Consider the following 16341-nt stretch of genomic DNA (forward strand, 5'->3'; position numbering starts at 1 on the left):
TTTCTTTTTGAGTTTCTTACCTCATTAGAGGGATCATATCTGTATCCTTTCCAAAACCCTAGAGATCCTTAACACCACTGGCATCCCCCGCACATTTGAAACCCTAAATATGTTCTTAACAGAAGTACATGTATTCAACATATAGTTTAACTAATGCCCTTTTTCACGGCATAAACTAAATTGTATAACTACGATTTATTGGTAGAGGAATCATTTAATTGAGCATACTGAAGGATGAAAAGAGACTTGAGTGCTGTAGCCACCTCTGAATTGTTGGTGGACCAAGAACTTGTATCATCAAAAAGGCTTGTCTCCTTTTTTTTTTCAAGCATTCGGCCTCTTTCTTCCATATTATCTATTTTGTACGAATGGTTTATGTTGTCTGCAGACTTAAGTAAATCATTTTGATTAAGTAATGACTCATGTATGTATTCTTCATATGGATCCTCATGCAAGCCTTCTTTTCCTTGTGTTTTGAATTCTTTCCTGACTCTTTTGTTTAGATTGCCATAGTCTGCCACATAACAGGAGTTAAATCTTTTACTTGGTTGGTTAATGATTAAGATGAGATTTAAAATGATTAGCAAGGTCTTATTCATCTGTGGAAGTAATTGCACTGACTAAGGCCATTTGATGTATCTACACAAACATGCTCCGTCATTCCAATAAAAATCAATTGAGGATGAAAATGCACAAAGATAAACACACGCGCATGTGCACGCATGCATGTGCACAGACATACACAGACCTTCAATTTCAAATGCTGCCAGCACATCAGAATTTTGATATAAATAGTCCTCCTCTTGTGGGGATAATGTGCTCACATCCCTCTTGTAGCTTTCATAGTTGTTCCAGAGCATGCTAGGTTTGTTGTTTGCAAAGGCATTCTTACCATCAAAAGCAGTAAGATCATGAAGTTGCTGGCCTGGTGGTGGGCAATTTTCATACCTCCCTGTAACCACACAAGATAGTACATTTTGACCGTCTAAACACTTCATACATACACACATACATATCATAAAGATCATACATGATGCACACATACAACGTTTATGCATTCCTACATAACTACATGAATACTAACATGCAGCCATGCACATATACATACATACTATATACATACACACACACACACACACATATATATAATATATTCATTCATTTACTTATTGATAAGCTCGTAAGCAAACCTCGCATGCTCACAAAATGAAAAGAAATTGAACTTGGACATTATTTAGAAGCAAAAGAAACATGAATTTAACTTTATATCCAACTCTGGTTTGAAGGGAGCTACCAACGGGCCACTCACTTTCATGTACACTTGCGTACTTGGAAGTTGGGTTCCACTGCTCATCAACTTTACTCTCTTCGAAGTCATTTTTCTCTTTCCAAAGGATTTTGGGAACATTTTTTGACCAGACGTCCGTTTTTTCTTTCACATTTTGTAGACCACCTTCTCCATGACTAGGTAACACTTTAGTGTGAAGAAATGGTCTACCTTTGGCTTTAGCATGCAGACAAGTCTCATCGGCTAACTTATCATTACGGTTCAAGTTGCCCCCATTTGAAGAAATCAACCTTCTTGTGTGGCTGGGATTGGTAGCTTTTATACTGCATTGCACTGGGGGCCCTTGTTCATGAGAGTCCTTTGGTTCCAGTAATGAATCAAACTCATAAATGCTACTACTCTGAGATGTAGATCTGCTCTCTACATCATGAAGCAACAACTTCCAAAACTGTGCATCTCCATGGTGATCTCCATGGTCATCTGCATGGTCATCCGCATGGTCTTCACCATCTGATGAGTCATTTGAATACATGAGATGATCATTTTGTGGTGACACAACCACCGATCGATTAAGGTGGCCTTCCAATGCTTCATAGTTATGGCCATCATCCACATCATTTGTATCACCTGCTGCAAGAGCTTTGATAATCTCTTTGCCATGATAAGGGCTTTTCTCTTCAGCCCATAGAGGATTACCATAGATCAAAAGATTACTATCTTTGTCAAGGCTATCAACATCATCATAGCAGCCATGAGATGATTCAGCACCTCTGCCCTTTATATGAATTTGCACACTTTGAGTGCTTCCATAGATTAGAGTGTTGCCATTTTTATCAAGATTTTGAAGGTTATTGCACCTGTGAGATTTGGCACCTTTAATATCCTTGGGAGAGGTTTGAGGCCTTTGAGAGTTGCTCTTCTCTGCAAACTCATTGATTTTGGCTGAAAGAAACCTCTGTGCTTGATCAGGATCAGAATGTGGCTCGCGTTTGCTGTATGCATGCTGAACCATTGCTTGCTGTGCCTGGCCTGGATAGAACAGAAAAAACCTCACCTGATTACTGAGGCTTGCATACTGTGCTTCCACCTATGGAAGAATCGTTAATAGAAATAAAACATGCAAGGAAAACCAGAAAAATACATTTCAATAGGCATGAATTATTAACCAAAAGACAAGTAAGACTGTGTTGCAATCCGCAAGTTTATGGCAAGACTTTTGAGAAAAACTATACTCAAAGCTAGCCTCATACAAGTCTTAGATGCCCTCTGATTGGCAGGTGTCCTATATAGAAAGGAGAAGCTGGCCATGGATAAAACTAAATGCGTTGTAACTGGCAAGGATTCTCACCTGCTTAGTAGAGATTAGGCAAGGCTAGTTTTAATCATACATTTTAAAATGCGATATGTGTTTACAAAGAAATTTAGGGTTTGCCTTCACAAGTATATTCCATCCAAATGGTATCGAGAATGTTTGCAAATAAACACTTCTTCTCCATTCTTGGCCCAACTCAACACGCAATTTGGAGGCATATTTCACATTTGGTTTCACATGAGATGCAGTTGGTTCTGGATGCTCAGTTTTTGGTAGAGGAACTAGAGAGGACTAAACACAGTGCACACCTTTCACAAAAGGAGAGGCTCAGGATAATGGCTGATCCCCTTGAGGCTTTCTTTCTTTATGGTCCTCATTCAAGACTGATATTACAAGGGCCTTCCAGGAATTTCAGGATTTAAGTTCGATGCCGGCAGATACCCTTTCTAATGGTCTTATCCACCTTATCCCTAAACATGAAGATAAGGCCCAGATTGGAGATCGACCACTCATTTGGGCATGGCATATAAGATCATGGCTAAGGCCATAAGTCTAAAACTTCAGCTGTTTTTTGAAGACTTGATCCAAGATTATTATACTGCCTTTAAGCAAGGCAGAAGCTCTTTTTATAGTGTTTTTCTTTCTAAGAGGCAGCAAAATGGACCAAGGAGAGTGAGCAGCCCATTTTCCTGCTTGATTTTTGAAAAAGTATATTAAAGATTGGATAGAACTCCTTGGAAGGCACCCTCCAGCAATTTTGATTTTCAGATGCTTGGATTACGGGAGTGTCCTCTCTCTACACCACAACTTACAGTAAACTCTTCATTATAAGAACAAAAAAAGAGAACATTACGTGTCTAGATTGTGCGCCAAGGTTATGTAGGAACCACCCATTAGAGGGACACAATATATCTAGATATTTTATGTGGTTTGAAAGCTACAAAGATGGATCCCACACCTCTTTTGGGGTTCTTCATGGCCGGTTTACCCGACTCAAACCGTTTACAGGTTAAAAACAACAAATGCAAACCTTTGGACGAGGCCATTCATTCCGCTCGTATTTATGATAATACAATGGTCTCTTCCAAGTCTAAACCCGTTACCGAGCAGGGGAACAAGCACAAAAAGAAGTTCTCCGCACCAATGGCTAGCGCGACTGAAGAAAAGTCTTCAGACCAACCTTCGAAGAATTCAACTTCGACACCAGCGAAAAAGACTAGATAGATCTGCATTGCATTCTTGTATACCCTACGCATATAGGTTGCATACTGAGCCTCTAGCAGTAGTGCTCCATCCATCACACCCCCCCACTAGCTCGGTACTTTCATACTTTATTTCATGTTCATTTTGTCCTTTTTTTTCTGGACATCAAGAAGACATTGACAGTTGTACATTTATTTGTCTCATAGGTCGGGTTCGGCCTCTAGTAGACGTTAATACAGCTTTCTTTCTTCTTTCTTTCTTTGTGTGAGCTTCCTGTTTCTGCAGCTAATCCTAATTTGCAGGAAACGCTGTGTATGTGAGTGTGTGAGTTCCAACATTTCTTATCAGAGCCTTGCTGCACCTGCTCACCTGCTGCTCCTTCCGATGGTGGCTCTCCGCCGACAGTCCTGTCGAGCGCTCTCTCCCCGTCCGCGACTGCTCCAATGAACGCCTACCTCCTGTGCGCCAGGCTCAGCCCATTTCCGCCTCCACATGTGGCGGCGCTAGTGCCAAGTGCTCCACCTCCGCCCGGCCAACCGGCGGTGCTGTCACCACAGCAGGCGGCCACCAGCGGAGCTCAGCCACACTTGTGGCTGAGCTAGTGCCAAGTGCTCCACCTCCACCCGGCCAACCGGCGGTGCTATCACCACAGCAGGCAGCCACCAGCGGAGCTCAGCCACACTTGTGGCTTACATAGCATCCGCCGGATTTATGTGTTTTTTTGGGCTCCATACGTCCGGCAGCCATTTCGTCACACCAATGCCGATAGCCACTACAGCTCGCCGTCACCGACTGTTCCCCTACAGCTCACCGTCGTCGTTGCCATCTCCTACCCGAATGCTCCTTGCCAGTGTCACCGTCTCCAGCCAACCAAACGTCGCCGTTCTGCCTCCACGTGTACATGCCCATGCCCACGATGCCTCGTGGTGGTGACAGTGTGCGTCCATGTGTACATGCCCGCCTCCTATATACCGGCTTGCTTTTTTGCCCCCTTTTGTGCAGGTAAAGAATTTTGCTTTTACAAATATCAAACAGCAGATATTTGCAGGTACACAAATTTGGGGGTTTGGCAAAATTCCCCTTTGCATGGAAAATTGAAGGCTACGTCAAGAACCACCATCTGTGGATTTCGCATAATTGCCAAAACTGAACATTTTGCTTTGCTTGGAATTTACGGGTTTTTCAAATTGAGGTCAAAATCAATAAAGCCTCTTTTAGTTGCAAAAATTTGGGGTTTTTGTGAAAATTGGACAATTAACGCAATTGCAGTGTATAAAAATTGGGGATTTTCAGTTTCGAGCATGTAACAGGGGATTACAACAGTGATTTGTCACATATGTATACACATTGAGTGTACTTGGACAATTTGGTGCAGGTTTATACTTACTTGAGATTGCAGGCAAAAGTTTTCACAAGACATTTGGTTGCCTGGGAGTGCACATTGGTACTTGGTTTGCTTGCAGGTGTATTTTGTCTACATGGCTCAAAATGCTACAGATGTATTTGGTGTACTCACCCAGGAGGTCAAGTTGGATGGATCAAACTACTCCCTATGGAGTTTTATGATCAATAACTTGCTGGTAGCCAAAGGGCTTTGGTGCATCGTGTGTGGTGACAACACACGCCCACTTACCTTACAACTAGTGTCATGTGCATCATAGATGCCATGGACATTCTCAGGGCTAGATCCAGAAGAGGCAGCCAGATAAAGAGCAGAACCAGATAGAGCCAGGGATTGGAGCACAAGATACAGAAGTGGCCAGTTTGGATATGGAGAAGAACCAAGGTGCAGTCGGCTGAGTATAGGAGCTGTCGGCTGTACCAGAAAGCATGTCGGCTGACGTCAGCAATGCCAGGAAGGTGTGGCAGCAACAGGCGCATCAAGGACAAAAAGCACATCCAGTCGGGCTGCATAAAAAGGGGTTTTATGAACTTATTACTGGCCGACCAGCAGTCGGCCAGTTTCCCATGTACTCCAAGGGACTATAAATAGCCCCCTTGCTCAAGGTCTTAGTCATTCTCTCCCACTAGGGGATTGGATCCTTAGAGGTCCCATAGGGGACAGATTTTAGGGTTAACCACCTTTTTATGAGGGCAGCCAAGGGCTGCAAAGATATGTACCTTTTTGTACCATAGTATATACTGAATTTCCAGCACTTCTCACTCTCTCTCTCTACTCTCTCTCTACCTGCGTTTTTGCATCAGATGGTGCGTTTTTGCATCAGAAGGTTTCCAAGAGTGTTTAGGGCTGAAAGAAGACTACCCAGAGCTTCCGCGTGTTACATTGGTATCAGAGCATCAGGCTCAGCAAAGCTAAACACTGATTCAGTCCCAGATGATGGTGTACAGGTCCAAGGTACAGGAAAGTACACGGATTCGAAGCCCAAGGCGGGAACACAGATCGGGAAGAACTCCCAGGAGGTTTGTTGGTGGTGTTCCACAGTGCCAGATGGGGATGGCAGTTCTGTGAGCCAGATAGGTTCTAAGGGAACGGTCCCAAGGGAGGTTGATCCTCCAAGGGTGATGTGAGAGTGCCAGACTCAGTTCCAGGAATGAAGACCAAGACGGTGTTCAGAGTCAGGGCAGGAACGGATTTTGGACTTGATGGAACCAGATGCATAGATCTTCGTCAGAGACAGAGGGGTTTGGAGAACAGGCCGGATGTTCAGAGAAAAAGGGTTGCCAGGGATGGATGATGACAGAGGGACTCCGGGAAAAGGATTGGGATGATGACAATCATCCAAGAGCAGGTTGGAATCCCGTCATCAAGTTTAGCAGAGGGGGATGTCATGTGCATCATAGATGCCATGGACATTCTCAGGGCTAGATCCAGAAGAGGCAGCCAGATAAAGAGTAGAACCGAGATGAAGGAGTACAGAGCACTTGTGGCAGTGTAGACTGGCATGGAGAACAAGCTGAAGATCAGAAGTGTGTCGGCTGCAGGACATTGGTGCTGGCTGCATAGAAAGGACTGTCGGCTGCTCATGGAGGTGGTCGGCTGAACCAGCATCAGGCGCATCAAGATCAAGGCATCAGGCGCATCAAGATCAAGGAGGACCACCCAGTCAGCTGAATTAATAAGCATTTAATGCATTTAATACTGGCCGACCAGCAGTCGGCCAGTCTACCCTTTGTCCAAGGGACCTATAAAAAGGCCCAAGTACTCATTGTTTTAGGCATTCAAACCCACTAGGGATTGGGATCACTAGAGGTCCCATAGGGGACAGGTTTTGGTGTTTTACCACCTTTTCAAGAAGGCAGCCAAGGGCTGCAAGATATGTACCTTTTTGTACCATAGTATATACTGAATTTCCAGCACTTCTCACTCTCTCTCTCTACTCTCTCTCTACCTGCGTTTTTGCATCAGATGGTGCGTTTTTGCATCAGAAGGTTTTCCAAGAGTGTTTAGGGCTGAAAGAAGACTCCCCAGAGCTTCCGCGTGTTACATTGGTATCAGAGCATCAGGCTCAGCAAAGCTAAACACTGATTCAGTCCCAGATGATGGTGTACAGGTCCAAGGTACAGGAAAGTACACGGATTCGAAGCCCAAGGCGGGAACACAGATCGGGAAGAACTCCCAGGAGGTTTGTTGGTGGTGTTCCACAGTGCCAGATGGGGATGGCAGTTCCGTGAGCCAGATAGGTTCTAAGGGACCGGTCCCAAGGGAGGTTGATCCTCCAAGGGTGATGTGAGAGTGCCAGACTCAGTTCCAGGAACGAAGACCAAGACGGTGTTCAGAGTCAGGGCAGGAATGGATTGTGGACTAGAGGAAGACCAGATGCATAGATCTTCATCAGAGACAGAGTGGTTTGGAGAAACAGACCGGATTTTCAGAGAAAAAGGTTTGCCAGGGATGGAAGATGACAGAGGGACTTCGGGACAGGATTGGGATGATGACAGTCATCCAAGAGCAGGTTGGATTCTCGTCATCAAGTTTAGCAGAGGGGGATGTCATGTGCATCATAGATGCCATGGACATTCTCAGGGCTAGATCCAGAAGAGGCAGCCAGATAAAGAGCAAAACCAGATAGAGCCAGGGATTGGAGCACAAGATACAGAAGTGGCCAGTTTGGATATGGAGAAGAACCAGGGTACAGTCGGCTAAGTATAGGAGCTGTCGGCTGTACCAGAAAGCATGTCGGCTGACGTCAGCAATGCCAGGAAGGTGTGGCAGCAGCAGGCGCATCAAGGACAAAAAGCACATCCAGTCCGACTGCATAAAAAGGGGTTTTATGAACTTATTACTGGCCGACCAGCAGTCGGCCAGTTTCCCATGTACTCCAAGGGACTATAAATAGCCCCCTTGCTCAAGGTCTTAGTCATTCTCTCCCACTAGGGGATTGGATCCTTAGAGGTCCCATAGGGGACAGATTTTAGGGTTAACCACCTTTTTATGAAGGCAGCCAAGGGCTGCAAAGATATGTACCTTTTTGTACCATAGTATATACTGAATTTCCAGCACTTCTCACTCTCTCTCTCTACTCTCTCTCTACCTGCGTTTTTGCATCAGATGGTGCGTTTTTGCATCAGAAGGTTTCCAAGAGTGTTTAGGGCTGAAAGAAGACTACCCAGAGCTTCCGCGTGTTACAACTAGCAACGCCTCAAAAGGAAGGTGCTCAAAGAGCTCCTAAAGCACAACCTTCTCCCACACAAGAGCAGAAGAGATGGGACTCCACGGATACACAGGCCATGTCCTTGATAGCCCTGAAAAGGTCTATTATTCCACACGTTCGGTCCTACACGACATCGAAGCTTGCATGGGACACTTTGGAAGCAATGTATCAGGTACACAACGAGGCAAGAGTTGCCTACTTGAAGAGGCAATTGGATCTTCTTTCTATGGATGAGGGTGACTCCATGTCAGCTCATCTCACCAAAGTGAAAGATTTACAGGAACAATTGCTCAACAATGATGAGGTTATCCTAGACAGACAACTAGTCACCAACACTCTTAATTCTTTTACCACCCTCCTATGTGGGCTTTCACACCTCTCAACCTCTCTATAAGAGGAGGTGCTAATTCCATCACTTTTGAAGAGCTAGTGAGTTTACTCTTGCAAGAAGAGCAAACAAGAGGAATCCTATCTAGCAACCGTGGTGGAGACAAAGCATTTACAACCAAGGATAAGGGTAAAGCAAAGAGCTTTAAGCATGGGGGACACCAGTCTAGTAAGGTTGGTCATGGACAGCCCTCTTCTGGTGACAAGCCTAAAAAGAAGGGCAAATGTCACTATTGCCATAAGCCTGGCCACTACATCAATGAATGTGGAAAACGGATTGAGAGAAGAAGAAAGATGCAGGTAATGCAATAGCAGACTCTTCTGATAACAAAGCAGAGCAATCGGCTAATGAAATTCAGGAAGAGCACACTTTTTTGGTCACATGCACTAGTGACACACCAAGTGCTTCAGGAAATGATATGTCTTGCATTGCATCCAACAGATAGGATGTATCATGGTATTTTGATAGTGGTGCTTCGAGCCACATCACTTCATGCAAAGATGTATTTCAGCACTTGGTTTATACTTCTAATGGCCACACTGTCTCATGTGCAGATCATACCACTTATCCAGTAAAGGGAATTGACAATGTCATACTTGTTGCAGCCAATGGTGCAAATATATGTATGACAAAAGTCTTGTATGTTCCAAGGATAAACAAAAATCTGCTCTCCGTCTCAGCCATAAACGACCAAGGTTTAAAGGTTGAATTTGAAGATGGGAAGTGTTTGGCAAAAGACCCATCAAAGGGTTATGCAATAGCCACTTCCGGAACACGATACAAAGGCTTGTATACGCTGGACAGCTATGATAAGCATACTTATGATGCACATACAGTGGCTGCCCACACTCCTGCTATGCATGATGCAAAGCTTTGGCATGCTCATTTTGGACATGTAAATTTTTGGAGTTTGATGCTTTTGCAGAAGCATCATATGGTTGATAATATGCCGCCTCTTGAGTCTCCCACAAGACATGTATGTGAGGGGTGTATTTTGAGAAAGATGCATCGAAAACATTCCCCAAGGATGGAGCTATTAGAGCTGAAAATAAACTACAGCTCATATACAGTGATGCACGATGTGGTCCAATGAGAACACCATCCATATGGGGGAATCTTTATTTTGTCACATTCATTGATGACTACTCCAAGTTTGCTTGGGTTTACCCCTTGAAAGCAAAAGCAGAGGTGTTTACATGCTTTCGACACTTTGTAGCAATGGCTAAAAATATGTGTGGATGTAAAGTCCAAACACTCCGCTCGGATAGAGGTGGAGAATACATGCCAAATGCATTCAAGGATTATACGCTTCAAAAGGGCATCAAACACCAATGTAATGTGCCTTATACACCACAGCAGAATGGTGTAGATGAGAAAACGAGAAAGCCTGCAGAGATCTTGTAAACCGGAACGGGAAGGAGTCATGTGCCTGGAAGAAGCACCGCTATCTAGAATCCACTCCTGAGTATCCGTTGCGGAGAGTCCTCCAATCTCCTCCCTGCCCCTGAAGAAAATGAAATATCGGTGTCCACCACCTCCAAGTGCACAAACCCCAGAGTTTTCATGATTGCTGCCGAGGAATCTTCACCCTTCTCGGTCTTCTGCTTGGGACACTGCCTCCAATAGTGGCCTTTCTCGCCACAATAATTACAGGTCCTCTCTGCCTTTAGTTTCTCGCGGTCAGTAACGGACTTCTTTTCAGAAGACTTCTCCGACGAAGCCTTCCCTTTGCCTGTGTTACGGCCTTTCGATCGTTGGCCAGTTAAGGCCTCCGAACCTCCACACCGGAGGAGGGTTCGTGAATCGTTCCTCCTGGTCCAAGACCATGGGCACAAGCTCCTCCCACGTGATGGTGCTGAGCCTGCCACCACTGGTAATCAAAGACGAGTAAAATGCTGAGTACTGAGAGGGCAAGTGTGACAGCAACGTTATGGCCATGTCCTCTGACGATATCTCCTTCCCAGCCTGAAGAACTTCCTGTTGAAGAGCCTGCAGCTTGTTAATATGCTCTCGCATCATCAACGACTTTGCAGGGCTCATAACCCGCATCTGTACTTGCAAGGAAATCCTCTTCATGGGCGATACCCTGTTGTAAAGAGAGGCCAAATGTTGCCATATACCTCTGGCCAGTGTCATATGCTTTACATGATTGATTACCTGCAGTGTGCAGTTGAGAAAGATAAACGAACGGACCCTGGCGTTGACACGATCCCACATCTGTGTCTAAGCCTCCCGGTCCTTTCGAATCGATGGTAACTCCCCTTCCTCTACTTCCGGCCGTGGAACCCCAACAATGACGAAATCAGCGAGGTCGTAAGACTCCAGAACAGATTCTATCATAACCTTCCATATGTCGTAGTTGTTTCCGTCCAACTGACGGTCCACCAGGAGGAACGTGGGGAGTGTCGGGATCTTCACATGCCTCTCGGCCATCTCAAAAGGATCTGCCATTGCGGGGATGTACACTGAAAAAGGGTGGGTGGGTGGGAAAAAAGAAGAACTAACACCTACAAGTGGCTGTCCAGCAAATCAGCCCGCCGTCCTCTTGCTTCTCCTCTTCCCGAACAGTCCCGTACAGTCCACCAATCAGCAACACAACAGTCCCCCTCTTGCTCACACAAATCCCAAGAACTATCTAGAGCCTAGGCTCTGATACCTTGTCAGAATACGCAACGTGTGATGACCAGATCTGGGAACACAAGAGCAAAACGCAGTGCAAAAAATCACAGCACAAGAGAGAGAGAGAGATAGAGGCGTGTAACTCTGCTCTATATACACAAGAAGATCTCGGGAATGATACAAAATGGAATGGGAGCCATGGGGCCATTTTATATGGCCCCAAATACCCAATCGGCCTGTGCTAAAGGCAGCCGACTGGCCTTGAACCTCCACGACCAGCAAATACACTCAGTCGGCCAGCTGTCCTGAGTCGGCCTGAACAGATATGAGGTCGGGTTCTTGAAGGTACAGTCGGCCAGCACAAAGGCCCTCCTGCCAACACAAGGAAGCCACCCAAGCCATAGAAAAAATAGGGAAAAAATGGGGAGAAAATACGGAGAGGGGGGAAAAATGAGAAAACACCTAATAAGGGCGGGCACACCCACAACAGAGACCCTAGTGTATAAAAATAGACAGGAGATGACTTCTAACAGAGGAAGCTCAATTGAAGTTGAGCACTCCCTAGGGGTGCCTGAGGCAATGGTGGAGATGAGGTACCACATGAAGCCATTTTATGGGAGTTTTGTAAAACATTTGCATAGAGAGTAACTCACAATAAGAAAAAAGCCATCAGAGAAAGATTGTAATCATCTACCACCTACCAGAGCATCAATGGATCACAACCACCTAGGCCACACAAGTACGGCCCCACACTTCACCATGAAGAGGTTGGCTCTTCACCTCGAATATCAATGGATCTTATAAAGGAGACAAGTACCCGATTCAACTACATCTCATATATCTTGCTGTAAATGGCACGGCAACACCCCTCCTCCTGCTGAGTCCATGCACACACCACTTGGACCTCACTCATTCTCTCGATCAACTCCATGGCTATGCAAAAACAGAGGTCGAGTTTCTTTGTGCATCATGATCCTTAGGCCTTTCCTTTCTAATCAATAGCTTAATCTCGTTAAAGATAATTCGCCAACTCCTCCCACTGCATCAAGAGGTTTTCACATCGCTATGAATGTTTCAAAATCAGATCAACTGTTAGAAATGGTCCCTAGGCTGGTCTTTACAAAAAGAAAAGGGTCAAATTAATCCATCCAATGCCATTGCATCTGAAAGAACATAGGAGATGTTTCTCCCCCATTACAGAAATCGATGCATTGCAAAAGAGTTGGCAGACTATATGAAATGATCGTCCATATAAATCTTTACAATAACGAAGGAAACGTTTTCTTTACAGAAATCAATGCCTTTTAGGTCTTTCAATAAGTCAGGCACAAAAAGAATGAAAAAATAGCAAAACAGGGAAAAACGTGATAGACAAAGAAAACAGCCGATCGATTCTTTGTCGACAAGATCGAAGCTAGAAAGCTTCACAGAAAAAGGCGAGAAATCAAGAAAAAATCAGAGAGTAGGATGCACGAACCCTAGCTCGAAACAGGAGATCACCGTTCGAAAAAAAAACACACACACACACACACACACACACAGACACACACACAAAAATGCTTACCGAAACCAAGATTTGAGATTGAATTGGAGCGTGTTTGCGATGGATGTTCTCGCTGTATCGAGCAAAACAACGTAAAGTGAACGCCTGTGTAGAGAGTGTCTGTTTTGTGTGGGCACATTCCAAGATCACAATGGCGCCCGACACTTGACTAATTTGACGTAAGGTGGCTGAATTTTTTGGACCCGTCAAAAAATGAAATTGTGTTTATTCAATGGCTAAAATCATTAAAAAGCACGGATTATTCTTGGGGGAGTCCGGTAAGCTTTTAAAAACAGCATAGTTAAAAATTAGCACAATCTTTCAAAGAAGCTTCAACAAATATAGAGGAGTTTTCTTTTCTCTTTCTTTCTCATTGGTCCAATAATGATAAGATTTTTGTGATGTATACATAGAGATCTTAGGTTCTATGCAACGAACTTGTAAATTCTATGCAAATAACTCATCTTTGTAAACTCAAAGAACTGGTATCCTATGCATACAACTCTATCTTTGTAAACTCAAAGAACTCATTCTCAAAAGCAACTTTTGGTATTCGGCCCAAATTTTGAAGGTGTTCCCTTGTTCTAATGGTGGTTTTCTACTCATAATTATATTTTGAATGTAAGATGCCACCAAATGACCTATGATCATGAGTTAACACGCAGCAAGAAGCACGCAATTATATTTTGAATCTAAGACGCTACTAAATGACCTATGACTCTAATCCAAATTTTGAAGTTGTTCCCTTGTTCTAATGGTGGTTTTCTACTCATAACTATATTTTTAATCTAAGATGCCACCAAATGACCTATGATCCTAAGTTAACACTCAATAGGAAGCACACATAGTGCAAACATGAGTCCCACTTTCTACATGAGCCCATTATAGAAGTTTCGTCACCACAAAACCTAGTTTCAATTCCTCTTCGTTCAAACGAGGAACACGAAAGGGTGAAGAACCAATGACTAGGACTACCTCAAACCCAAGGAAACCACAAAAGAAATAACAATATGTGTCCTCAAGCCTGCTACATCTTATTTTCTCTTAATGATGGTGGCAATCAAGAGAGTAAGTGAGAGAGAGTTTTTTTCATTTGTTTGAGAAGAGAGATTCACAATTTCTTTTGTGAGGAGAGAGATAGGAGCCTCTCAAGATCTATGTGATCAATCATATCATTGTATGATGAGAACCTTCTACAAATCTAAGTGAGAGAGGGAGCATCTCTATGCAAGTAAGAGCAAGAGGGAAAGAGTGATTGTGTGTAAATATTATCTTTTGTGCAAGAACTTGTGTGAGATGGGAGTAAGAAGACTAAGGTTATCCTCAATATCAAGCTATGAGTTATCTAGCTCAATTTTAGTTCTTCCACTATAGGCCACGTAGGACAAGTGCCATTGGAAACCACACAGCCTAGCCCCATGGGTGAGAAATTCCAAACCCTAAAACATAGGGATTTATACAGCCACTCCCTAACATTCCCCCCTCATGTGGACATGCTTAGGATAACATTTGAAATAGGCAAAACCTAGAGGCTCAAAATTGGGCAAAACAAAGCCACATCTCAAGATTTGACATTAGGAAAAAAGGGAGCTCATTTTGGGGCCTTTTACGGTTTGGAAAAATAAGCTCTCAACCAATCAACAGAGGGCCAACATAACGTTGGAAATTCACAAAAATAAGAGAAAATAGATAAAAGAAACAATACTTTATGTAGGTACAAGCGTGCTACATTAATGTGGAGATTGGTTTTTTATTCTCACAAGATCTTTGGACATGAAGATAGAATCTAGTTTGACATTTTCTCTGACAAGGGCCTTCCCGCTTCCACCTTCCTTTGAACTTTGAAATGTTGTGCTGCCTTTCCTTCGAAAGGTCTACCATTCTACACCACTGCCTCATTGTGCAGCAGCCTCTTCTTTTCCAAAACTGCTCCCTTGATCCTGTTTGGCTTAGAGTAAGATGTTTCTTTTCAACTGTCTGTCTGCCCACTTTCTCTTTCTTGAAACTTCACTTTGTTATCTTGTTTACATTACTTTGCTGTTGTTACAGATTCACAAGGTCTCCATGGTGAATAAAAACTATGGCCGTTCTTGTGGAAGACACTCTGTGGATGATAATGCTATGAAGGCAGAATTATACCACACATCCTTACCCCATCAACCTGCTTCTTCTATTTCTTCGGTAGAGAATTCAAATACAGTCAAAATGGAAGGAACTTGGGAAAGGTTTAGTGTTTCGAAAGGAGCATGGGTGCTCATGCAACCTAGCAAAAGAAAGAGACCCCAGACAAAAAACATTTTCTTGGCGTCATGGAAGGGAAGAGTACGAGATTTTAAAATCACCAGAGGGAAGATATCGGTGAAATAAGTTTTGATTAAGCATGTGTACATGCATAAAGAACTTGTCTTGCGAGACTATCCAAATGATCTTCCGCAACACAAGCCTGATTGTATATTTTTCTATTGTGGTTTTGTTCTTTATGAGGTGTATGGATTTTTAAGATGAAGCTTTCTTTCTTTGCTTATTGACATTCTTGTGTTATTTTATTTCAGATTTATACCCTTCATCGTATGAGACATGGCAAAACATCGATTGTATTCTGGGATTTATAGATGTTTTCCATGGATCGATAGGATAACAACAATACCAAGGTCGATGTGCAACAACGCTAGCTCAATCGGGTATATTTTTTACTGATCATTTTTATCAGTTGTTGCTGGACAATGCTAACACACATGGTGTGTTAAGAAAACAAGACCATCTGACTTATCCTAGTCTCATTAAGCACTGCTATTAGTTTACTTTACCCTATTGATTCATATTGCTTTTTTGCAGGTGCTCAAAAGAAGAGAGAGTTCAATAAAATGCAAAGACATTGAAAATTTAAAAATTGAGATAACACAGACTCCATAAACAAAGGTATTAATTCAATAAAGTAAAATTTTGTACAAAAGTGTTTAATTGTATATGTAGAACATATTCTTGACAACCATTTTCTATTGTACTACAGCCTGATCCAGAGGCTGCTGTACATGGTCCAAGCTCTCCGTATTATCTTTTTTTGGAGAATCTGTTTTCTGCTGCTCCATCCTGTCCTGTACAATCTCTTGGTGCTGCTCCATTGTCTCCTCTACTGCCCCTGGAGAATCTATTTGCTGCTGCTGCTCCATCTTCTCCTCAATAACATCAGCAGCAGCAGCAGCAGAGCAGGTCCTTGTTCCTGTGGCTTCTCCTCATCAGCACTAGGTCCTTGTTCCTGTGGCACCACATCAGCATCATCTGTGTCATCAAGGTGTATGACACCTTCTCGGACTTTAGAGCTCTCACCCAACTCGACAGTAGCTGGTACAATAGGTTTGGGGGAGGTACTTCACA

The 16341-nt window shown here is 43.6% G+C and overlaps 1 protein-coding gene across 1 annotated transcript in view; it reads right to left on the reverse strand.

Annotated features, from left to right (window-relative positions):
• Window positions 1-13017, reverse strand: part of LOC147639792 (uncharacterized) — a 115513-nt gene extending 102496 nt beyond the window's left edge. Inside the window, exons 1-4 of the mRNA XM_086774061.1 lie at window positions 12988-13017; window positions 1310-2317; window positions 749-952; window positions 264-514 (exon numbers count right to left, since the gene is read on the reverse strand). Coding sequence (XP_086630187.1) covers window positions 264-514; window positions 749-952; window positions 1310-2300 — 1446 coding nt within the window. The 5' untranslated portion in view covers window positions 2301-2317; window positions 12988-13017. The remainder of the gene's footprint in view (window positions 1-263; window positions 515-748; window positions 953-1309; window positions 2318-12987) is intronic.
• Window positions 13018-16341: the final 3324 nt, after the last annotated feature.

This window comes from Cibotium barometz, chromosome 3 (genome assembly GCF_041138505.1).
Source record: "Cibotium barometz isolate CiBa-2024 chromosome 3, ASM4113850v1, whole genome shotgun sequence".
Taxonomy (NCBI): Eukaryota; Viridiplantae; Streptophyta; class Polypodiopsida; order Cyatheales; family Cibotiaceae; genus Cibotium; species Cibotium barometz.